This window comes from Anoplopoma fimbria, chromosome 6 (assembly GCF_027596085.1).
Source record: "Anoplopoma fimbria isolate UVic2021 breed Golden Eagle Sablefish chromosome 6, Afim_UVic_2022, whole genome shotgun sequence".
Classification (NCBI taxonomy): domain Eukaryota; kingdom Metazoa; phylum Chordata; class Actinopteri; order Perciformes; family Anoplopomatidae; genus Anoplopoma; species Anoplopoma fimbria.
In genome coordinates this window covers 3,462,968-3,488,355 of record NC_072454.1, presented here as the reverse complement: position 1 = coordinate 3,488,355, position 25,388 = coordinate 3,462,968, and the positions used below count along the sequence as shown (strand labels likewise).

The window sequence follows — 25,388 nt, the reverse complement described above, 5'->3', positions numbered from 1 at the left end:
AAATCGAGTACGTAGTGTGCTTATTCTTTTCTTTAAATTACCAATACGTGGTCAGTTCATCCGAAAAACCTGTGTTTGGAAATTTGCTGCAGTGCTTTTACCAATGTTTAAATCTTAAACCCTAACCCGGAGCCGCTGGAGGTGTCGTAGTTTATCTTTCATTTAGTAGACAGTATGCAGTCCATGACGATTGAGTATGTAGAATGTATGTTAGTGTGCTATTTGGAACACAGCCGGTGTGTGTGCAGCATGCCATTTGCCTTTGACTGGGTTTGGTCCTGCATGCCAATGAAAAAAGAAAAGCAAAAGATCAAATCCAAATTGCCGACCCTTCATTTATGTGTTCCACTCTCTGGACGATCATTTTTGCCAACTGTATGATAAAGTAATGATGAAAAAAGAGACAATAAATGGCATAATCATAAACTGCACTGCACTGATTAGATTACATAATAATACAATTCCAGACCATTTAACTTTACATGTTCTGGACATGAAAACAGCACTGGAAAATTCAGTCCTCTGTTCCCCGTCCATGTAAAAAGATACTAATGATGTTAAAGTGAAGTTGATTAGAGATAATATGAACATGAAGAAACTGCATGAGAGAGTTTGTGTGTGTGTGTGTGTGTGTGTGTGTGTGTGTGTGTGTGTGTGTGTGTGTGTGTGTGTGTGTGTGTGTGTGTGTGTGTGTGTGTGTGTGTGTGTGTGTGTGTGTGTGTGTGTGTGTGTTTGTGAAAACAGCAGACGTGGGGTCTTGTTGGTGGTAATTAGCACTTGGATTTCACTAATGGCTGAACAGGAATCAGCAACCTCACACACAGACAGACACACACACACACACACACTAACAAATTAATAACACACATACATGCACACATACACTAAGAAGACCAACATTGCAGTAAGTGTGTTTCCGTGTATTTGTGTGTGTCGGAGTAGCTAGCCTCTCATTAATACCTATTTCCATGAATGCTGAGAAAGCTTTGTAGCTCTTTCTTTGTAATCACTTCACCCCACACACACACACACACACACACACACACACACACACACACACACACACACACACACACACACACACTCACAGAGGCCTATTAGTTCCTCTAATTGAAAGGCAATTAAGCCTCAGGTTTCGCGGTGTGAGCTAAACGCTGGGTGTCTGTTTTCAGCACCGCTCTGTTTTTAAGCTTTTAACAGACCGCAAGAGAGCCAGCCGCCCGAAACGAGACACCCACAGTGAGCTTTAATACTCCCACTCTCTGTCTTCTTCTTTTTTTTTTTTTTTTTTTTCGTTTGCTGTGTCACTCTCTGTCTTGTCAGTGTGTGTGCACTCTGCCGTCCTTGGTTTTCACACAAAGAATGATCCCAAAGACGAAATGTAACCTCATGATATTTACTTATCCAGACTTTTCTCCTCCTAATTTTCAAGAATCTAAAGTATTTGCTTCAACCCAGCAAATGGAAACAATGAGGTTAAACTTCCCAACATTTCAAAGGTTGGTGTAAAATTATCTTGACATCTGCTGGAAAGAAACACGATCACTCTTAGTCATTATTTTTGTTGGTTGTCCTTCTCTTATCTTGCTCTCTGGTTGGTTCATTTCATCCATCCTTTATCTTTTTAAATCTTTCCTTATTAACAAAAAAAAGACCTCCCGGTTCACAGCTTTAGCATCTACAGCGGCGTATCTGTGGGATTTGTTGTGGAGAGTAGGAGTGGATTTCTACAGCAACAAAAAAAACTCACTTTAAACCTCACATGACCCCCTTCTCTCATCCCGGCAGAACACATCTGGTTCAAATAGTGTTTAGGGTTACGGAAGGGTCCGGTGGCTGGAGGAGCTCTTGAGCGAGTGAATGGTTACAGCTTTATTCCTGGCAAAACAGCCCAATCAATGGTGTGTTTGTGAGGTGTCCTTCACTGCATCTCCTCAGGGAAAGATTTCAAACCCACACTGGCCAGTTTACAGTAAACAGCTCTCGCTTAGTGGAGCAGGACCGAAATAACCTTTTAACCTCCTGGTGTTAAAGCAGGGTAATGTCACAATGTCTGTCATACCCATCATACCGAACTGCAAATGTAAAACCTGTAAAAACTACACTTCACTTACATTACATTACATTACATTACAGTCATTTAGCAGACGCTTTTATCCACTTTATTCTAAAATAAACAGATTTGCTTCTAGGTTGCCTCGAAAAACTTTCAAGACCACAATTCTCTGCTGTGCCGCCATCTTTGTTCGGGTCAGAGCAGACTGGCCACCATGCTGGATGACACCAAAGTTGCAGGAACGAACGATGATACGGCCACTGTGAGAACACAGAGGGGGATAAATGTCGCCCCGTGGGAACAAACAACACGTTCTACGTCCAATTCCTGTTCATGTCAGCCGCTTTGTCAAACTCAGACAGAATACTTTAGTTTCCTGGCTTGGAAAGAGCCGATGTTCCTCATGAAACGGTTCCTATGATAACCTACAAAAAGTTACTCCTCACTTTTTTGTGCGTTTTCTTATAAAAGCCAGCAACACGTGTCAATTTCAGCCCGTTGCATTCATACAGTCTTTTCAAAATAAACTTCCGTCTTCACAATAAAACTGTTTGGTTAGGTTTAGGAAAAGATTGTGAAATGATTAGTTAGGTTTAGGCAACAAAACCACTAAGGAAGTACACAAGTTAGTTACAAAAACATTATCATTGACTTCTTGTGTCTTCCGTGTCCTGGCTGAAAGATCGCTGTTTGTTGGAGCCTTCCAACCCATCTCCCACCAGTCAATGTGAGATTTAGCGGTCTTTATACTTCCTTGCTCAAGTTTATGTTGATAATATACGATAAAAATTTGTGGGATATCAATAAAATTACAAAAAAGTGCATTATTTTTCGTATGTAATAATTTGAATGCTTGATGAGACGACCCTTTCATGGTGGTCAATTCAAAACATAAAAAAGGACGTTATAGGAGCCATGATGTTTTCCCACATCCACATCTATTATCTTAAAACAGATGGTCCTGAAAATCTGCCTTTGAAACATACCAGCTTTATGGATACAAATCTGTCCAAACATTGATCAAATAATATAAACTCAAAGGTTCTTTCTTTTAAGTTAATGCATGGATGATTTTCAGACAGCCTCCAGGTGTGTGAGACCTTGTCCTATATGAAAAGGAAAGAGGCTGCACGAGGGAAATTCACAACAAATATACCGTTGCTGTCCTTGTTTCTCCGTTCGCTCTCATATGTATTTGTCCTCCTTTTGTACACATTGACCAAACAAGGTACAGTAAGATCATTTGTTTGACTACTCATCCCTTTCACAGGCAATATGTGGAGACCGGGGGGAGAAGAAGTATGAAAAGATGCACATAGTGAGCTACATACACAGTAAAACACAGTGTGAAGGTGGACCGGGGATATAGATCACATCCGTACACGAATGAATCACCTTTATTACCGCTTACCCCTGGAGAGAGAAGGAGAAAGACAAAGTTGGAGGGCAGAGGGAAATAAAAGTAGGGTCAAGTTTACCTTCTATAGTTTCGAGGCATTTCCTGCAGGTATTTTAACGCAGATGCTGGAAGGTTTGGTTCACAAAAGGAGAGAGAAATGAGAGTGAGGTGAAGGCCAGACGGAGACACCGACAGAGAAAGGGCTAAGAGGTGAGGAAATTATAGAAAGTGAGAGTTTTCATTGCTGTGTAACGCTTCAAAAGTCTACCAAACACATGCACTGCCACCCTGAAATCATTCCAGACATTTCCCTGAGGAGCTGTATGTGCGAAGTCAAACATCTGAATCAGTTGAACCAGTGGCTTTACCCTGCCAGCCCCCCCCATAACAAAGTCTGTGTAATGTCCGGTTTAGCCCATGAGTGGATAGAGCTGAACATTGTCTGGAGAATTCACGACAAGCAAATGGCTTGTGTTGATGACATTTCTGTTATGCAGCTGGCCCCAAAAAAATGGAAAAATACAAACATCCAAGGGGTCTGTAAGGGCCAACGCTGAAACTGACAAGAGACTTGGTTGTTAATGACCGAATTAGGAACGCGCCCTGCTTCCTGCATGCTATACCCAGGCGCCAACCCTCTCCAGAACCAGATACAGTATGTCCAGTAGGTGAGAATGCATCTGCTACGAAGTATAAGGGCAACTCCGAACAACGTCCAAACCCAATTTTCTGGACATTGTCTGGTTTTCATGAAGGCAAACAGCTTAAGATAGAGTCTATGAATGAGTGAGAGGCGTCAAAGTGGTTGAAAGGATCGTCCAAAATCATTGTGGGTAAAACAATGCTAAATCATGTTTATTAAAACACTAGGTTTTAAGTGTCCTTTCGACCTTGAAATTATTTGTGAAATTGTCAAAACAGTGTCTAAAAGTGAACAAAAAATGAATGTTGCAGAGTCATTGGAATCCAACGACACCACAGCCATGTTTGTTTAGCACCAAACATTACATTTGTATCTGCATTGTTAATCGCTATCACTGTATATCAATAAGTATGAAGATTTTAAACACACAAAAAACAGCACATGTCGTCTTGGTTTGAGACAACGCCATTGAGAAAAGCTCATTAGCTGGCTGCATCACACATGTCCTGACCAATAAAAATAACCACTATAATGCATCAAAGTCCAATTTACTGCCGACAACGTGTTCAAGTTTCAGATCTAAGCTTTAACTGAGGAAGTTAAAAATCTAAACATTTGATCAAACACATCTCGATTGTGCAAATGAAGCCGAAGGGAACAGACTGGTATAATCTAAAATAAAAAAAATGAAATGGGAAAAGGCACCATGAGAGAACAAACTAGAGAAACTTGAGAAATAAATGTCTCCATTCATTCACAGTTGGAGGGATAGTCCTATGTGCTGGCGCTCTGTGCTTTGTTTTCGGTTCTGGAGATAATCACTGTGATTGCAGATGGGCCGCTATTACAGCTACTCCGACTGAAGAGGCTCAGCGTGAGGCAGAGCCGGAGAAAAAAGAAATGCATTCACCCACTCCAACACTCCTTCACTGCAGACACACACATTCCCTGTTTAAACGCGATGTGACTGACTGTTTGCCAACCATTGTGTTTGTCCCTAATGCTTTTCTGGTGCGACGTAAAGGAGTATAAGAAGGATGGAGGAGATTATAGGGCTGATTCCACTTCGTAACTATGTCGGAAAATGACCGATTCGGAGGACAAAATCTATATATAAAGCTATTTAACTTTCAAATCGTCTTTCCTGTCACCTTACTCAATACGGGAGTAGAAGAAGTGGTGATTTACATGTGTTTGTTTAGTAGTAACACTCCATTTACACACCACATATGTAAGTAATACACACAGTGGGAGGCTCTCAAATGTCATATTTATTCATTAAGAAATGAAATATTGAGAATATTTCAGCCTGAGGGCCTTGTTGCGCTGCGTTTTTTCAACACTACCGCTCTGACCTTTGTCACACACACACACACGCACACACGCATCGTGGGTCTAGCTTCCCTCTAATGTTAGCCAATAAATCACAGTAGTCCAGTCCAACACTTGACTCATGTATTCGCAGCTATACGCTAAGAGCCCAGGGGGAATGGAGCGCACACAGACATCGCGTACGCTGTTCACTATTCTAAATGTGACTCTTGAGTCATGTGTTCAGACAGAGGAAGTGGTCTGGCCAAAAGGCATGCTCGCCCTGGGGAGTCATTATCGCTGTCTGTTTCTGGGTCGCATATTCTCTCTCTCTGTGTGTGTGTGTGTGTGTGTGTGTGTGGAGCTCTCTCAGCCTTAAAGGATGTCAGAAAAGAACAGAAAAACAACAAAAGAATATTAGATGCAGAAATGATGTGCAGGATTCTCCAGTAATCCCTTAAATATTGGCGATGTTTTTAGCAATAACCTACTTTGAGTTTAATAAAAAGGCACAGGATTGTTGGGATATTAAAGTACTTTTGTTAAAAGTTTCTAACAGGTTTTCTTTGTTGTAATTTCCAAGCAGGGTCACTCCATTCTAATCAAACAAGTCACACAATATCATATTCAGTATTCCTGAGCTGTCACTCTGCCACCAATCTGTTTCATTATTGTTATTTTAATGTGTTTGACTTGACAGTTTTTTTAGATGAATAACTGATGACTGCTGACAGGGTTTCAGGATATTGGTGAAAGCAATTTATTTTGGACTCGCATTTGTTTTTTACTTGTTAAATAAAACCGACACTTAATTCCGACTCATGAATGACAGTTTTGAGTGTTAATAGATTCAGCGTAGCAGGTGTCAGTGCACACCGGGGTTTAGGATTGTCTTTTGCTCATGTGACAATTACCAGTAATAGATATGACGGATGTGTTGCTTTTGTTTTGTTGTTACCAATGAACTCTAAATTTCTCAACTCAAATTTGACACAGTAAAAAAAACATTGGTATTTGTCTATCATTTCTCTTCAATCCTGCAGCATTTTGTCCCAAATTGCTTCCTCAATATGGCAAAGACAAAACAGCTTTTAGACTTATACAGACATGTGTATTAGACACGCACAAACACACGTACAGATACACAAACAAAAACGCACATCAATCACAGCACTCAAGGATAATTAGCCAGATGTTGAGCTTGTGCTGGATTAACTGTCAACACTTCCTGGTTGGCTGCTCATGTGGCCAACAGGAGCCAATGAGCCCTGAGGGAATTTTCTCATCTACTGAGCTATTGAATATTAAAAAACGCATCCATTTGCGCACACAACCTTTATTTATGTGAGAAAGAGAGAACAGCAAAGATTCAGGGTACAGAAAGAGGAAAAGAGGAAGCTCAGAGATTCTCACAGCTACAGCTAGAAATTTGTGCACACAACCTCTTACTGCCAGCGTCTGCGTCATGCATGTGTTCAATGGTTTTGGAATCCTGTCAGTTTTTGGTGCAATTGTTTTGAAGTCTACTTTGGCTGTATTGGCATTGTTCAGACGCCTGTCTATGGGTCCATGTGGAATGTAACATGCAGGTTTTGCAGCTGGTTACTAAATCTCCCGTCAACCACATCGGGTGTCATAACGGAGGTTCATTGGAGACGCAACTGTGTGCAAAATGATGATCAATATACTTGAACCACTGGGCCAGGAAATGAGATATCTGACGGATACGTGTGGGTCAATTAGGTGACTTTATTGCCTCAATGAGGTGTAATTATGTACGCTTGTTTCTATAATTGTATCAGCATACCATAATAGCCTTTATTGTCTTTTATCTAACCTTGTATTATCAGTTTTATCTTGACATGAGTCAAAACAGCCAATAGGAATGTCTGGATTAGTATTCCCAATATTTTCAGACATTGACTACTATTAAGCCGGAAAATGACAGAATGTGTTGTTGATGGCGAATGTGAAAGCTGCGTGACATTGATATACTGCTGCGTAAAGTTTTAGAGAGAGGTTGTTGGGCACACAAATGTCTGACTTTGGGGCTCATGTCCCGTCTTATACCAACAACTAACATTGGCTTCTTTTTCTACCAAGATCCAACACTTTCAATCCTCTCAACCACGTAGTGTTAGTCATCTGAACACCCAAACCTAACCATACCCATGAAGGTACAAAGGGTCTGATCCGAACAGAAGGAACTAAGCATACCTTGGTCTAGAAATACGCCCAATCACATGTAGTTATCTATTCAGCGGATCTTCGGATCATGTCATTAATTAATGTATTAATTAAATTATACATTTATTTTAAAACCTGCTTACACACCAAGACATTTAGTCAAAGGTGTTTCCCTGACATTAATCTTCAGGGGTCAGGAGTTGTGCTGTCTAACAGATCGAGTCAGGATCCTAAAATCTGCCTTTGCTGACTTTAATACATTCCTCTTTGCTTTATGTTATTTCTTCTTAATCTGAAAGCGCCGTAAAATAGAGCAAAACAGCGACTTGGTGTTGCTCATGAGCTCTACCTCCCACACCGAATCAGTCTGTGTCTAATTGAATTAAAGCTAATGAGTTTACAGACAGCATTGTCTGCTTAATTAGCACAATGTCCTAATCAACACGACAACTATTTAAGAAGTCAGATCTCCAACTGCAGCCAATTAACATTAGCCTCTGTAACAGACGGGAATGATCGCTGAACTGCTTGTTGTTTTTCGCTGTCGGTGTTGAATTCATCACTTTTATAAAGATTAATTGTGTTTGCAAGGGGAATGTTTTATTAAACTGAATGTACATTTGCTCAATCAGTTTTTAAGCAGTACTTTTTTCTCTCTTTCAGGCCTTGTGATCAGAGGAGAGAGGGAGCCAACCAACTGCGAGAGGAGAAGAAGAAAAGTGAGGAGAAGGAAAGGCAATAAGGGGAAAAGTTGGTGATGAGTATCCGCACCAGCAGGCCCCTTCTCAGCTAATGAACTAGGAAGTTCATCAACAACATTTCGGTAGCAGAAACAGGATATCACCTCAGTGGGAGCGGCGCTCCACTGAGAGGAAGCAGAAAGTAGGGGGGGCGGAGTGAAGTGCGAGGTTGCTCGGGTCAGATGGCGATGCCGACGATGAAGCGGCAAGGCCTTGGGTCGCTGAGGGTCTTCCTGGTGCTGGTGGGAATTTCTGCGCTCTGTAGCGTGGCATTGGGAACCCGGAAAGGAAACGAATCTTTGGATCAGAGGGGCCACAGACACAGACATCCAGGTAGGACGAACAAAACCAGGGCTCCTGATTATTTGGCTTTAATGCGCATCTCTCACACTATAGAAACTGTTCTACATTGGCTGCATCGCCATCACAGCCTGATACTGTAACTGTGATGCACAGATGGTCACACAAACACCACTTCTTTTTGACTGACAATGATCCGTCCCTCATGACCACGAGTCTCTTCGTACTTCAGAGTGACAATTAATGTACAGAGATGTTACCATCCAAGCTGTGAAGTAAATATTTACCCTAGTGAATTCATATGCATCTTACCCTTTACATTAACAAACTGGAAAAGCACTGCATTCACATCTTCCTGTCATCCCGTACTCTAAACATCTCCCAAGGCGGTTTGGATAATCACGTCTTCGCTGCATCTTGAGTGTGTTTGCATTTGTGTGCTATTTACAATTTGAATCTCATTTTGTTTTATCTTCACTTACATAGTAAAGACTTACTTAGCGATTCATTTGTTCCATCGAGGTACTCGTCAGTTACAGATGTTCGCCCGTGGCAGCTGCTCAGTAAAACCGTCGAGCAGCTGCATTGCAACAAACAGGTTTAGTGCCTTGCTCAGAGACACCTAAAAACTACCTGTTGAAGCGCATGTCACACCATCCACCCATATTTCTTCAGATCTGGTGACCCATAGCTAAAAAAGAGGGCATTCATGAGCTTGCGGCTTCCTTCCCACTCTTGATTCAATCAACTGAATATATCCTCAGGAAAATGTGTTGTTGACTTGAATTGGTTGACAGGAATATATAGCATTTGTTTACAGAAAGGTGTTGTGTTTGGTTCTTGTAGGTCACTTGTCGCTGCACAGACACAAACAGAGGGCTGGGAAAGAGGGGCAGGTACTCCACAGGTCCAAACGAGGATGGGTCTGGAATCAGTTCTTCGTCATTGAGGAGTACACTGGGCCTGACCCAGTTCTGGTGGGCAGGGTGAGTATTATAAAGCAAAAATGTAGAAAGCGTCCTTGGATCAGCCTCTCTTCTCTTGAATCAAACAGGATTAATAGCTACTACTGTTTAACTTATAGCCGAACTGCCCTCCATATACAATCACGTTGGGGCCACAACAAATCACGAAGTCCAATAGGATTTAAATGTGCTTCTCCCATTCGTCAGGGGGGAGAAAGACATTCAAGGTGAAGATGATTGGTGGTTCTCCTCCACAACAACAGCATCACTCAAACCGAGCAGCGGCTTTCATAACAAACAACAAATTGTGTTTACAGTGCGCCATATTTCATAGTCAAAGGGTTGTAAAGGAAGAACAAGACTTTAATTGAATGCTGTGTGATTCCTCAATTTTTTGGAGGGGGGTGACAACGTTTTAAATGTCTAACTTATCAGTGCCTGCCTCACACAGCACATCCACTAGCCTGTCTGTCTCAGTCGTTCCGCTCCTTTAATTCGTAGGCTTGAGAAAGAGACGCCTCATTTCACATCTGCCAAGGAGCTGAGCCACAATATGTACTCCAGCCTCGCCTGGCGACCAGACTACCTGTCTCGCTCTGTAATCAGCAGTCCTGTCTCTCTTCCTCTTTTAAAGTTCCACGCCATCTGAAATCCAGATGTTGTCAGGGCCACACACATACTGCCTTTGCATATGTCTCTTTCTATGTCTTCTTTCCTGGTTTGTCTCACATTCTTCTTGTATCTCACCCTCCCCCATTTCAGCTCCACTCAGACGTCGACTCAGGCGTTGGCAACATCAAGTACATCCTGTCCGGTGAAGGTGCGGGGACCATCTTTGTTATTGACGACAAGACGGGCAACATCCACGCCACGAAGACGCTGGACCGCGAGGAGCAGGCCCAGTACACTTTAACAGCCCAGGCCGTGGACAGAGACACTAACAAGCCTCTGGAGCCTCCGTCGGAGTTCATCGTGAAAGTTCAAGACATCAACGATAATCCTCCAGAGTTTCTACACGGGCCGTACTACGCCAGGGTGCCTGAGATGTCCAATGTTGGTGAGTAGTAAAAAGGAAAAGGTGAAGGAACAGGGGGGGAGGTTAAGATTGGTGCTGGGGTAGGTTTAAGTTTATATTTAAAGATGAAATACTATGGTGTGGAAGGTATCTGTGTGTTAGCCAAGCAAGTTGTTAGCGTACATTGTGCTTACATCTAAATTGAGAACTCATAGTATTTAAGGAAAGTCTTTTAAAATGAACATTAAATGCTTCTTAAATTCAGCATTTGAGTTTAAGTATATATATCTGTGAAACTGACCAGCAGAATTATTTTCCTTGGAAAATCTTAAATACAAACGCAATTCAAAACAGATAATCAGTACTATAGAAAAGCTCTCCATTGCTTGTTGAGTGGCGTTTCTTAATGAAGTCACCAATGGAGTTCATCTTCTGTTGTTTGTCTGCTAAAGAGCTTTTTTCATACATTATTAATCATCAGTGAAACCTGACCACAGGAAGTGTGACAAAGGAGTGAAAAACGACAGTACCGTAAGCCGACACATTCAGACCCCAAATGACCGTTCATTTTTTTACCTTTTCTTTTCTTACATTGTCAAAAAAAGAATAGCCTCAACCAGGAGCGAGGAAATATTTAGCACTAGGTTGGCATGGGCCATCTCCTTAGAGTCTCCTTACTGAGAGCTTCTGATCTTGATAGATTTTCCTTCCAAAGATTATGTGGTCTTGGAGAGCCTTCAAACCCCCTCGGGGCTGACCTGGAATGAACCGCACTGGCAGTGGTGCTGCACTCTCTCTGAAAGGCAGAGAAATCCCTTCTCTGAATGGACTGGACATCCAAAGAAAGGAACTTGTCAATGAGTTCTGTTGAGCTGAACCATGAATACAAAAGTCTGGTTAGGGAGGGGGGCCGCTGGTTGCTGTCATCCTCAACCGAGGAAGTAGAACAGAAAAGAAAAGCTGTAATTTGACTAACTAGGTCCGTGTTCCCTCATGGCTGTCAGAACTAGAACAGATTGAGAAGGCAGTCTCATTCTGGGTAATTTACCCTGGACACTTAAGGTAGCCCAATGAGGCCAGAGTCAAACTTGATTACACTTATATGCCCAACGGATTTTCACATAGCTGCAACTGGAGACATCACACTGTGTGATATCATAGCAGATATCATTATGACAATTATTTAGGTCAATATTGAGATCGAGTCTTTGAACACGACTACTTGGAAACATCATGCATTTACAAAGAAAACATTTAAAGAATAAATGCATCAATCTTGTACATGGGGCTAGATCTAGGAAGAAAGAATGGTGTTCTTGTAGATAAGTGGGTGCTTTAGCAAACAATTTATTCATGAACACATTTGTTGTGTGGATATGAATGGTAGTATACTCATCGCTTGAAAATTAGTCTTAGTCATATGTGTTCAGAAAGAAAGTTAAGGAATGAATGAATTTACAAAATCTGCTATGGTGTTCTGTTATTATTAATTAAATGTTGGTATAGAATAACATTTGAAACCTCATAATAGTACACAAAAACGTATGCAGATACAAAAACGTAACGCTCGCTCTGCAGGTGGCGCAAATTACAAACTGCCATTACATCCTTTGCCTTTATCTTTATTTTTAGTCAGTTTTCATGAGTTCCGCCACATTTGAAAGAAAGGCTTAATGTGTCAAAAGGTCAGTAAACAGAGCTTTACATGAAGTAAATTGTCGTCACCTTGTTTTGGAGCTTGACAACAATGCATTTTTTTCACAGATTATCCAGTGGGTTTTTAAAAAAAGAGTTTCATAAATCAAGCAGTTGTAGAACTCCGTTGACGTGCGGAGGGAGTTTAATGTTTTATTTAAATCATGAAAATCACCAAAATTGGAGAGTGGATGTTTCCGCCAGCTGATGAAATATGGAGAAATAAGAGTGGAGTCCACCCTCGCGGGAGCAGTTCAGCTGCAATGTCTGAGAGAGATGGAGAGTGTTTCCCATTCCCTCTCCTCATCCAGGTGATTCCAAAACACACAGATCACTGAGATAGAGTCATCTCCTGACTGTTCTGTCATGTCCGTTTTCTCCGTCCCGTAGGTACGTCGGTGATGCAGGTGACAGCTACAGATGCTGACGACCCCACCTACGGAAACAGTGCCAGGCTGGTGTACAGCATCCTGCAAGGACAGCCGTATTTCTCTGTGGAGCCTCAGACAGGTGAGGATGACGACAGAACCCTGATCTGGGTCAACAGACAAACCACCAAATATAGCATCATGCAAAGAGAGAGACGACACACAGAAAGGTTTACAAAATGCTGATCTTTCATTCTCTCTCCTGTCCTTCAGGGGGCGACTCCTCTGGTTGTATAGAAGTCTATGAGAAAATGACTCTACTTCTCTCTTGATTTATTCCCTCAGTAAACATTGTAAACATGAGTTTATGGTCTCAATCTCTAGTTTCAAGTCTTCTTCAATACAGCATGATGTTCATTTAGTAAATGATGCTCCATTTAGAGTCAAACAGACCATAAAGCAGGGGATGCTTTAGGGCGGGGCTACACAGTGATTGACAGGTCTCTACCAGAGACGTATACGGCGTCCCTACCATTACGTCACCCCTCCAAATCTGTTCATTGGTTCCAAAAAACAAGATGGCAACAGCTAAAACCCAAGTTGGCAACGGCCAAAATGCCAAACTCAAAGCTTCAAAATTCGCCTTATTCGTCCATTATATAATGAGTGACGTCACAACGACTACCTCCAGTTCTACGGGTGAAAGCAAGCACCTTTTTGGGGATTTTTTCTTCACCTACATTTAGTTACTCAACCAGGCAATGCAAATTCAGCTATTAATCATTTGTCAGCTAAAATTTAACAGGGAACACATGCGTTTTCAAAGCTGTAAAGTGTGTGTATCCCCTTAACTCTATCTATGAGGCACCTTGTGGAAACTGCATGTGGCAAAAACCAAAAAGTTAACATTTTCCTTCATGCAACATTTACATCCACCACTCTCAATATAAAAAGCTAAGAACTAGCCGCTGCAGGGATCACATAACAGCTCGTCCTCTCCACTGGAATCTGCTGTAAAGAAAGCTCCCCAGAGGACATGCAGCCTGGTCTCTGCAGAGCACAGGCCCAATATTGCATTCAAAGAAGAAATTGGATGCAAGGAGAGAGGTTTGGGGCAGACATGGAGCTGTAATAGTACGGTGTGGGTGAAGAAGAACAGAAAAGAGAGAGAGGTTAGCGTAGAGATATAGAGAGAAAATTGGTTTGGAGAAAGTGAGTTCATGGAAAGAGAGTGGTTGAGGCAGAGAGAGGAAGAGAGAGATTTGGGCAGAGTAAATCTGGCTAATCAAACCAGTGTTGGGTATTTGACTGGCTCAAATCCATAGCTCACATTTCTAATTGGTTTGGAGATTATCAGCTTTGCATGCTGTCTCACACACACACACACACACTTGGCATAATATGACAGTAGAAAGCCTCAACTCCCAGACACTGCAGCGAAGCATGTCGGGAGAGAAAAAGAGAGAGAGAGAGAGAGAGACAGAGAGAGAGATGGAAAGTGAACAGTCGCTGATGAATTAAACAGAAAGCAAAGATTACTTGGAAATGAGATGAAAAAAAATTAGAGTTCTCATTTGTTTGAATGATGAGCAAAATTCAAACATCTTTTGAAAGTAAATCACACTGTAAATTAATTTCTTCTGTTTTGATTTTTTGGAAATATTAAAATAAAAATGTTTGAATTACATAATTTAGATGATATATTCATATATAAGTCATAACATAGTATGTCATAATAATGTTTTAAAAAAACATATATTCTGTCTTTATGTATTCATAATAAATTAATATATTATTTTATTTTAAAGAGTCATGAAAAAGTAATTATATAGTAAGTAGAAAAAGGCGTTAAAGGAGTATAGTATGTGGAAACAAGTAATGAAAAAGACTTTGTATAGAACGTCGCAGAAAGTAATGAAAAATACTAAAGTATGTCAAAAAGTCTTAAAAAAGCCACAGTTTAGGTTGTCGAATAATTCCTTAAAAAATACAAAGTATAGTATGGAAAAAAAGTATTATTTCAGCCATAGTATAGTAGAACAAAAACATTAACAAAAACTGAGTATAGTATGTTGAATAAAGTCAAGGAAAACTCATATTATGGTACATCATCAAGTTGATGTTTTGAAATCTGTCCATCCAGGTATAATCCGTACTGCCTTGCCAAACATGGACCGGGAGGCGCGCCAGGAGTACGATGTCGTCATCCAGGCCAAGGACATGGGCGGTCACATGGGTGGGCTGTCGGGGACCACGCAGGTCAAAATCACCCTCACAGACGTCAACGACAACCCTCCAAAGTTCCCCCAGAGTGAGTACAACGCCTCCTATCCCTCCAGAACCTGAACTGTAGCCTTCCTCTGCTGTGACTTTTCCTTTAGGAGGTGTGAAACTGTCACATCAGCCACATTACAGTCCGCCTGTACTTCCATCCCGCTGCTCCTTTAATCCCTTTCAGTGCTGCACATCTGTGAATGTGGGTTATATCAGTCCAACGTGTATGTGTGTGAGTGTAAATCATTCCGTGTGTATGTGTGTAACCCAGAAAACATGTCGCTATAGCTAGGTAGCTAGGAGCGAGGGAAGACTCTGTGGGGGGGGCACACAAGATAACTTAAGAAATCAATTATTAAAGGTTCTCTACTGGCCCCCTGCAATGTCCTCAGGCGTGTGTGTGTGTGTGTGTGTGTGTGTGTGTGTGTGTGTGTGTGTGTGTGTGTGTGTGTGTGTGTGTGTGTGTGTGTGTGTGTGTGTGTGTGTGTGTGTAAACCTCTCCCCGGGACATTTGTGAATTACTGATTTTCCGAGCAATAAAAAGGAGTGAAATATTTGGCCTGGGTTTGTCAAGAGCTGCAAATATGATGTTTAAAGAAAATAAAAAAGAAACATAACATTTTGAATTCATATTTTGGGGAATTTGTATATGAATCCTGAACTTTTATAGTTTTCAAATATGTTGTTTCTGCAGGTGTTACTCCAAGGTTTTCTTACTTATGTTATGACTATAAAAACAAATATGAATCATCTTCTCGTACGTTGGTATTACCAAAGTTCACAAATGCAGTAAGTTTGGATGGTACATAGTATATTTAGTGTATTTTTTAACAACTAGTCTACGGACTACTTTTATGTCCAGCTGCCTCTTTCTATCGTCCATCTTCTCCTTCATCCCGTCTTAGAGTTTCCCTCTGTTGTTGTGGAGTTTTTTGTTTTTTTTTCTCCCCTCCTGTGGCTCTGAGCAGAACAACTCCTGGAAGAGGTTCAACAGAGTAGCTGCAAAAATGGATGGAGCGAAGGGCAGGCTGGGGGAGGGGGGGGGAGACGGAGAGACGAGGGCTCAGGATTTAGCCTGTGGAGAAGCTGAATAGGAGAGGACAGAGAGAGACACGAGCAGACGCAGTGAGGGAGGGAAAAGACACAAGAGAGAAAGAAAGAACCTGACATAACCATCACTCAGGTTCTCGTGTATTTCCAAGGAGCTGACTGTGAACTAGAGTCATACGACGCAAAGCTAAAAATCGGATTCTGCAAAGTCAAACGTACCACATTTAGATAGAGGTAGAGATTGGATTGCATTAGATTTGACAGGTGTTAATTGGCCACAGAAATGTTGTTAAAGCCAAGTTAACTGAGGCCTAAAGTAACGAGTCAGTAGAGAGAGTATGGGAATTTTCTAATCAAATATTTACATTTAAAGCTACTACATGGAGCTCTCGTTTTGTGTTGATTTTGGCGGTCCCTGTGGACAGAAGCGGTACTGTTTCTGAGGCACCAGATTCCCTTTAGAAAACCTCTAATTTTAGGGCAACAGTGTCCGACAGACATTTTTCAGTCAGTCAGTACTGGTTCTGGTTCTGGTTTTGGCGTTCCTTCCTTCCCTCTGGCGGGCCCAGCTATACGGCCTGGGCCTCCAGAATGGCATCATCGGTTTTGGCTCCCAGCGGAGCAGCGAGGCAAAGCTTTGGAAGATGGCAGTGAAGCCTCACAGTCAGTATAATAATAAAGAAACGCTTATAGAACGACGGAGAGAACCATGCGTGTTGTGAGGAGGCGGTAACGATGGGTTCTAAGGCCATCCTGATGTTCCCCCACATCCAAAGTGGACATAAAACATTTAGAAAATAAGCCAAAAAGGACAAAATGCAGGATTCACAGTCAAACAAAAGAGGCACTTACAAAGTGCCTCTTTGCATTACTTCTAAATATCAGCTGTGCATCGCTGGCAGTTTACATCTGTGATACAAGACAACACATCAAATAGTAATATGTTGTGGTTGTCAGTAGCCTTGCTATATAAAAAAAGTACAAACACCTGCAAGAAAAGCCTCCCAGATGGTGTGAATGAGGACAGTGATTACTTATTTAGTAGATGGGCAGAGAGAGAGAGAGAGAGAGCCGAGAAAGAGAGAGAGAGAGAGAAAAAGGGAAATCAGATAAGCAAGTCAAGACAAAAAAAAATCAGGGAAAGCAAGAGGTGTAAAAACACAACGGAAGAGATTAAAGAAACAGGCAGAAAAAGAGGTACAGCACAGTTTGACTCCCTCTCAGCTCTTCACTTTCCATTCAAGCCGTTTTTTTTTTCCTTTCCCTCCGAGGCTCGATCTCTCCGTCTCTCACAGACTTTCTGTCCTTGTAATTCTCTCCCTTTCACCTCATTATTGGGGGGGAAAAAAATCCATCACAGCACAGACAGAAGGAGGAGCAGAGGAACCAAGGCAAATAACAAGCGATTGTTCTTCAACTCTCTCTGACTTCAGTCTTTATTAGGCCGACATGACAGGGATGGTTTTGTTGAATGTCGTCGTTCTCTCTCTCTCTCTCTCTCTCTCTCTCTCTCTCTCTCTCTCTCTCTCTCTCTCTCTCTCTCTCTCTCTCTCTCTCATTCTTGTTTAAACATGAGCAGAACAAAGCAGACGGTGACAGACATCAGAAGCTGGGAAAGATAATCTTTTGGTTCATACATCTGCAGGAGTGTGTTTGCACATATCATTTACCTCCAGTGTGTTTTAGGATTGATTTTACAGAACCGTCTATTCTCATCACCAAAAGAACAAACAAAAGTCCATCAAATAAAAAATTAAACGCTGACATGGTTGAGAGGATTGATTTCCATTCCATGAGGTCGCCCTGCAGGAAATCCATCTTCTAAACTGGGGGAGGAACGTCTAATAAAAGTTTGGCCAGAAATGGAAACAATATCATATGTGAAATATGTTAAAACTGAGAAGGATGGGTCAAACAAAAACTGTCATTTCACCCAGGAGACTGCCGTTCGTATCATGTCACCTTTGATTTATTTGTCAGGTAACTTTTGTACTTAAGTTACGCCACTTCCGTAGTTATTTTAGTCTAAACCACGATCTTTTTCTAAACCTAACCAAGTAGTTTTGTTGCCTAAACCTAAATAAGTTGTTCCCTATGAAGACGATATTCATGTAACCAGCAGTAAAGGACACGTGTTGCTGGACTTTTGTATGAAAATGCATTCAAAACAAGGAGTGACTTTTTTGTTCTCTTTAAGAGTGATATCCTTGAGTCCTTTGAGTAAGAGGAAAAAATGTGTTAAGATTAGCACTTTATCAAGGCTACGTTTTGGGTTAAAGAGACTTTCACGTATGAGAACATTCCTTGACAGAAACGCTGTTTGCCCTTTAAGCGTAAAGAACACTATGTTGAGTGTGATACATGGCTACCATCATATCATAAATAAGGATATTAAAGCATATAGAAACCCTTGAGTCGTGTTTAAATCCTCAATATGGAGTATGTTATACAAACCGTTTCAACCTTCGATAAATATATGCTGTCCAAAGATAAAAAAATAAGAATTAGTTTATTATTACTCTGAGCTAAATGCAAGTCCACACCCACATGAGTAATTACAACACACCACGAAGACACATTAGCGCTTTATATGCATCAATAAACTCCTCTCTAGTCATTAATTGTTAAATAGTTAGTTAAAAAATTTACATAAATAGCTGTAATGTTGGTTCAGAAGAAAAAAAGATTATGGGACAGAGGCAATATGTTTTCCTAAACTCTACTTATGGATGTTCTTCTTAATGCTTTGTTATCCAGTCTGCCTGCCAAGTTGAAATTACTAATATAAAATGCATCTCCAACATTATCAATCTGTAATATAAGACATTATCGTTGGTAATCACATTAAAATGACTGACCTAGAGCATTGTGATCCATCAGTTACATTTACGAGGCTCTTTATTGGTGTTTGTATCTAAACTTTTCTGGTTTTAGGAGCTTCTTCTTCCAAGATTGTACATCTGTTTAGAAGACAAGTAAGAGCAATCGTTTACGTATCTACTTCCTGAAACTGGTGAAAAATAACATTGGTTTTACAGAAGAAAACAAGTACCAGCTCTTGAATGTAAATGTGCGTTTCCTGTCTGAGATGTGCCTCGTGTTATCCCTCAGCCAGGTTTCGCCGGCCTGTGTGTCCTGTCATCCAGCGTTTAACTCAGCTGCCAGGAGCCATTGAAGTTAAGCTACTTAGGAAAAGCAAGAATGGAACGACAGGAGGAGAGAGGGAGGAAAAAAGGCTGAAGGGAGGGCAGGGATGAAAATGAGCTTTTAGCCAGAAGAGGCAGGCAGAGGAGGAGGAGGAAGAGGAGGAGGTGGATGGGACAGACATGAGAGAAACAGGGTGGAGAGGGGGAGGAGAGGTGAGGATGAATGGAGGGATTTGGGAAGGGTGACGTGTGGAAAAAAAGGGAGAGGCAAGTGAGGGATGGAGAGGGAGGGAAGGATGTCACCAAGAGAGAGTCCAACAGTGTGGAGAGGAGTTTAAAGACGAAAAAGAAAGATGGAGAGGAACGGATTTGGGCAGAGGGTTGAAGGAGAATGGGAGTCCTGTGAGTCTCCGCTCTTCTCCCATTTTGGCATTCGCTTTCGTAAGCCACATGACCAAAATTAATCTGATGATTCACGGGGTTGCGACACCTGGGCGAGCAGGTGAAACATGCTAATGGTGTAAAGTGATGAGTCCACGCTGGGCTCGATTGTCTGAATCATAGAGAAGGAGGAGACGGAGGGGAAATATTGGTATGGATGGAGGGCGAGAGATACAATGAGAAAGAGGAACGGTGGTTTGGGGGAAAGAATACAAGAGAAACGAGAGAGAGAGAGAGAGAGACAGGTAAAAGGATAAAGGAAGAGGAGACATATGGTCCTCCTGCTCTCATTCTGCAAGCCAGGTGTCTGCTCCCTCAGACACACACTCACCTGACACTGGAGGGGGTTTTAATATCCTCTGGGCAACACGAGACAGATGGCATAGTTCATGTTAATGCCTCTCTGCCCTCCAAAAACTGACCCCAGCCTCAGATAGTAAACACAGTGGCAGCCGGCCAAGAAATTATCAAAAGACTCTAAAGAGTGCTGAATGCTAAAAACAAGCCGGGAACCAGACATTGGCACCAACTGGCCGACCAAAGCTAAGTATATTTTCTGCTTTTTTCCATTTTGTTCCTCTCAGGCGTGTATTCCATGTCTGTGATGGAGGATAAAGTGCCCGGGGAGGAGGTGGGCCGTCTTAAGGCCAAAGACCCCGACCTGGGAGACAACGGGATGGTGAGCTACCGCTTGGTAGACGGAGACGGACTGGGCATGTTTGAGCTGAGCACCGACTCAGAGACCAGAGAGGCTGTAATCAAACTGAAGAAGGTAAGGAAAGAGTGAACAAGACGTACGACCTGCTATAAATCATTCTGTTTCTTGTGAGCACAACTTTTAACTTGACGAGACAAGCTTGTCAGCAAATATTGTGCAGTTACGTTGCAACATTATCATTAATTTGGGGTCGTCTTTCGGCCTATTTGGTGAATTTACGTCCAACATTAGCACTCTTTTAGCTCTGTTTTTGGTCTCTACCAACCCTTGAGGGAAATATCTGTTTCTTTAGCTGCTAAATGTTCACCACCTAGTCGATAAATGTGTCTGTCCGCTGAAAAAGACGCTATGAGAGCGGTGAGTGAACCGAAACAGTCATGTTGCCACCTGACGATAACTAAACGATGAACTGAAACTCACTATAAAACTCTGTAAACCTGAGGTTCAGCAGATACAGGTGAGCATCCTCTGTAGGTTCATCACTGAAGCATTGTTTTCAAATGTGATGTCTTGTTATTATCATAGCAAATATTGATAATAGCAATTTTAAGGAGAGATGAAAAAAAGCTTGAGAGGGCGGAATAGTCAGAGTCAAAGTTAAGTTAAAAATGTAACATAAAGATCTAATGTTAAAGAAAGATAAGGTTTTAGGATTCTGTGGCTGCTGCCGCTTCTGTTAAGGAAGAGGTCAAACAAAAGCACTATTAGCTGAAAGAGACTTCATCGTCCACTTTTTCAATTTGCCAGCACTGAAATGTACTTGACACAGCACTTTTTCTGTAGACAAAGCAGTTCAGTGTGTGATTTGCAAAGCCCTCGTTTGAGTCATTATTTGTGAGTTAATTAATGCGTTTAAAAAAGATCTATATATGGAGCAGGAAAGACACATGGGTGGAAGCAAAGGGTTTCCTTTCCTTCTCTGATGACCCTCATTGTTTCCTATCGTCTTTGATATGAACACTGACTTCCACTGTTGTTTGTGCGACTGAGTGTGCACTAACTTTCATGCTTCCCTCGGCCAGAGATTCTCATCTTCTGCTCTGTGAATGTAACCCACACTCGCACAAACACACACACAAAAACACAAACACTGTCAGTGGTCCAGCTCAGCACACACAATTACTTTTTCTGACTCTTATTCTCTCAAACACATACAGTGCTGTCAAATACACAGAAACTCCCTCTCTTATAAACACACACACACACACACACACACACACACACACACACACACACACACACACACACACACACACACACAGTCGTACGTGTAGGTTCAGTGAGCTGAATCATCCACTGAGCTATGGCAATCTGCTTTTATCGTTTGACCGCTCAGTTACAAAATAAAAGCATTTATAGTCAACATATCAATGTGTAGAACATGAGAAGGAAAATACGTCAAAACCAGACTCCAAAAAGGCTAAATTGTTATCCTAAAAAGACAATTTTAGGTTTGCCAGACACAGAAAAGGCTTCGCATGAAAATATATAATTACAGAATGTGCATTAAAGCGCGATTGCGTCCATTGATTGCACGCTGCGTTTCCTGTCCAGACAGCGATGACGTCGCTCAAAAAAGAGCAGGCGGCCTGAACCCCGCAGCTCGTTTCCACCGACGCTGTGGGAAAATCTCTGCCGGAATCAATCGATAGAAGTCTGTTTCATGCCTTTTTTCTCTCAACAACCGTCTGCATGGGCGATTCCTTCTGGAGCTCAGAGCCGGAGCGTGGCATTAAGACCGCCAGGGGTTTACAGGGGGCGGGGGGGATCTCATCCCACCGGTGTCATCAGGACCGATAATAATGAGTAACGCTCCCTGGCCTCTCTCAACAACTACAAAGTTTGTGCCCTGGAGCAAGGCATTAACCCGGGTACAAACTATGAGGTTGTGGTGGGAATTTGTAAGTTTGACCGGATTTGAGTAAGAACTGGAATATAGATAAAAATGTAGGAAGAAAAAGCGTATAGGAACCGTTCAAATGTGAAGTTTTTAAAAGGAAGATTCCTTTAAGAAGCTCACTGACTAACTGCACTGATGAGCAAAGCAGGACAGCCCAATCAAAGAAATGAGAGCAGCTGATTAGGCTGAAGTGGGGCACCATGTGTGTGCGTGCATGTGGTCGACTGTAAACCAGCCAGAGGCGGAAAAAACTTCGAATCAAATGCCTGTGGAAACATCTTACGCTCAACGCAGTATAACTAAAACGAGACAGGACCGTGATGTAAAAAACAGTCTGGTGAAACTAACACACACACACACACACACACACACACACACACACACACACACACACACACACACACACACACACACACACACACACACACACACACACACACATGCAGACATTTAGCTCAACTTCTGTCTGTCTGGAAAGCAGTGTTGAGATTCTCCTCCTATCGTCCTGACGTAGTTTAATCAGAAATGCAGGGGAGAAAAATACAGTCGCTTTGAGAAAACACTTCATATTTGTACAAAAACTAGACAGAACTATGTGTATAAATGTGTGTGTGTAAACCATGGACTGTCTACAAATACGTTGTTGCTAGGTGACGTTGTTTTGGTCGTTGATGGAGCAGCTATAAGATGTTAGCACTGATTGATCCAAACTCCATTCAGAAATCAAGCATTTTAAAAGTTGTTTTCCTTGTTGTCTTGCGGACGAACCTGACAAAGCACGGAGTCAGACTTTTTACAATTCCACATTTTGATATGTTATTATTTTGGCATCATTTTGATGCGTTTATTGCAATTAAATCAAAGCGAAATCTGTCTGTTTTGGGTTCACACCGCTGTAGTAAATGATCCAACTGAATACAGCTCGGTTGAATTCACAGAGTGATGATGTCATGACAGGGGACTTCCACATCACGTCCAAAGCATTGCTAGTTATTTCGACCGTGGTTGATGAAACATTGTTCACGTCTACGTGACTGACGGCAGAAGCTATCACACAACAATCCCACATGGATCGCCGTGTCTCTTGGAACAATTGCTTAATAGGCTGATGCTGATTTGAAATTGTGTGTGTGTGTGTGTGTGTGTGTGTGTGTGTGTGTGTGTGTGTGTGTGTGTGTGTGTGTGTGTGTGTGTGTGTGTGTGTGTGTGTGTGTGTGTTTGTTTGTTTATTGAGTCATGATGTCTCTCGGGGGAAATCAACACCTTTTGCCCCCTGAAGGTAGAGTACCATACGGGATGAAAAGGCACACTCACTCACACGCTACACACACACACACACACACACACACACACACGAAAACACATGTACGGACTCACACACTTTCAAATCAGTGTCGGGAGTAGCCTTTACTAATCTCTATTCTCTCTCACACACACACACACACGCACCACACACACGGGGATGAGCTTTAATCAGCTATTCTCTTTCAACTGTGTCCTGACGAAAGCAGTCCACAGAATATTAAGGAGCCGAGTGTGTGTGTGTGTGTGTTGTCGAGAGAGAGGGAGGAGAGGGAGGGGGGGAGGCCTTATTGTGAATATTATTATCTCACACTGATTACAAAAAGAGTGAGAGAGAATGAAGAGAGAGTGACTCTATAGACTGGGAGATGGAGAGTGAGAGAGAGAGAGAGAGAGAGGGCAGATGAGACAGAAGGGAGCGTGACGGAAAAAAGGGAAAATGAAAGAACTGGGTCACATCTATCCTACTAGCATTGTACCTGTCATCAACACGCTAAACGCCGACGCCACGGAGTCAAGGCGCCGCTGCGACTGAGTGAGCGTTGAAGCGATGTATGGAGAGGAGACGGCCCTCACAGCGGCGAGGCGTTTGGCAGCGACGTCACATGAAAACAGGCTCCGAGACTGATCACATTAAAGAGCTACTGCAAGCTGTTGTGGCCACCATGTTTGATCACGGACCACAAAGGGAAATAATGATATCATATTTTTGGTGGTAATTATTTCTCTCTGCTTGATTAGGCTCATGACTTTGTATCACTTAGAAGCAGGGTTGCCTCAATATACAGATTAGACATTTTTTAATGTGAAAACTTAGCAATTGGAAGCTTCCATCCATAATATTTGGTATCGGTTGTCTTGGTTACCATCCTAATCACTGGTACCACCCAGTAAACTTGTGTTTAAACTATAGACTGTATATAGGAAGTTTACATAGTCGTCGTGAAGTCCCCTATTTGTTTGTGGACGTTTTGAAGCCTCAAGTTCGGCGTTTTGGCCGTCGCCATATTGGATTTTGGCAACCGGTGAACGGAAGTGATCATATTTCAAATTTGAACAAATGACCTACAGAGACTGTATATGTCTCTCGTAGCAGCCTGTCAATCACCGAAGCCCCGCCCTAAAGCATACCCTGCTTTATGGTCTGTTTGACTCTAAATGGAGCATCATTTACTAAATGAACATCATGCTGTATTGAAGAAGACTTGAAACTAGAGATTGAGACCATAAACTCATGTTTACAATGTTTACTGAGGGAATAAATCAAGAGAGAAGTAGAGTCATTTTCTCATAGACTTCTATACAACCAGAGGAGTCGCCCCCTGATGGACAGTAGAAAATAATGAAAGTTTAAGACACTTCAGCATCGTCTTCACTCAGTGAACCGGAGGTTGTCGCCTGTGTTAAACTCATAACTCTAGAGCAGCGTCACTCTGCTTTCACAACACTTCACACAGGGCTTATGAGCCCGCTCTCCTCCCACTGGGATTTCATTAAGTGATGGTAGCCAGGAGATGAAAAGATCAAGCTCACTCCTGGGACTTTGCCAGTTCAACATCAGTCATACTGGCTGGTGGTGGGGACCAAAGCAGTTATTATCTGGGTTCATAATACGGCGATGATACCCATAAGAGTGTGTGATTAAGGCGAGTCGCAAGCCAAGTGCTGCTGGCAATGCACACGTCCTCATAATCATGGCGGAGAGCGTCCCTTTTGGTATTATAGCTTTTATACAATGACGGCCTATACATTTGTTGACTTTTCCCCCAGAAAGAACTCGGCACTTGAGAATAGAAGTGAGGAGAAAGAGGAAGATTCATAGACGCGCGACCATTTGGCTGAGGGTCACCGTGTTGTAATTGCTGCGCTACCTTTTTT

The 25,388-nt window shown here is 42.1% G+C and overlaps 1 protein-coding gene across 1 annotated transcript in view; it reads left to right on the top strand.

Annotated features, from left to right (window-relative positions):
• The window catches only part of cdh11 (cadherin 11, type 2, OB-cadherin (osteoblast)), an 87,064-nt gene that overhangs the window by 50,908 nt on the left and 10,768 nt on the right, over window positions 1–25,388 (top strand). The window contains exons 3-8 of the mRNA XM_054599976.1: window positions 8,260–8,669; window positions 9,483–9,622; window positions 10,364–10,658; window positions 12,702–12,821; window positions 14,823–14,990; window positions 20,175–20,362. Of these exons, the coding sequence (XP_054455951.1) occupies window positions 8,519–8,669; window positions 9,483–9,622; window positions 10,364–10,658; window positions 12,702–12,821; window positions 14,823–14,990; window positions 20,175–20,362 (1,062 nt within the window). The 5' untranslated portion in view covers window positions 8,260–8,518. The remainder of the gene's footprint in view (window positions 1–8,259; window positions 8,670–9,482; window positions 9,623–10,363; window positions 10,659–12,701; window positions 12,822–14,822; window positions 14,991–20,174; window positions 20,363–25,388) is intronic.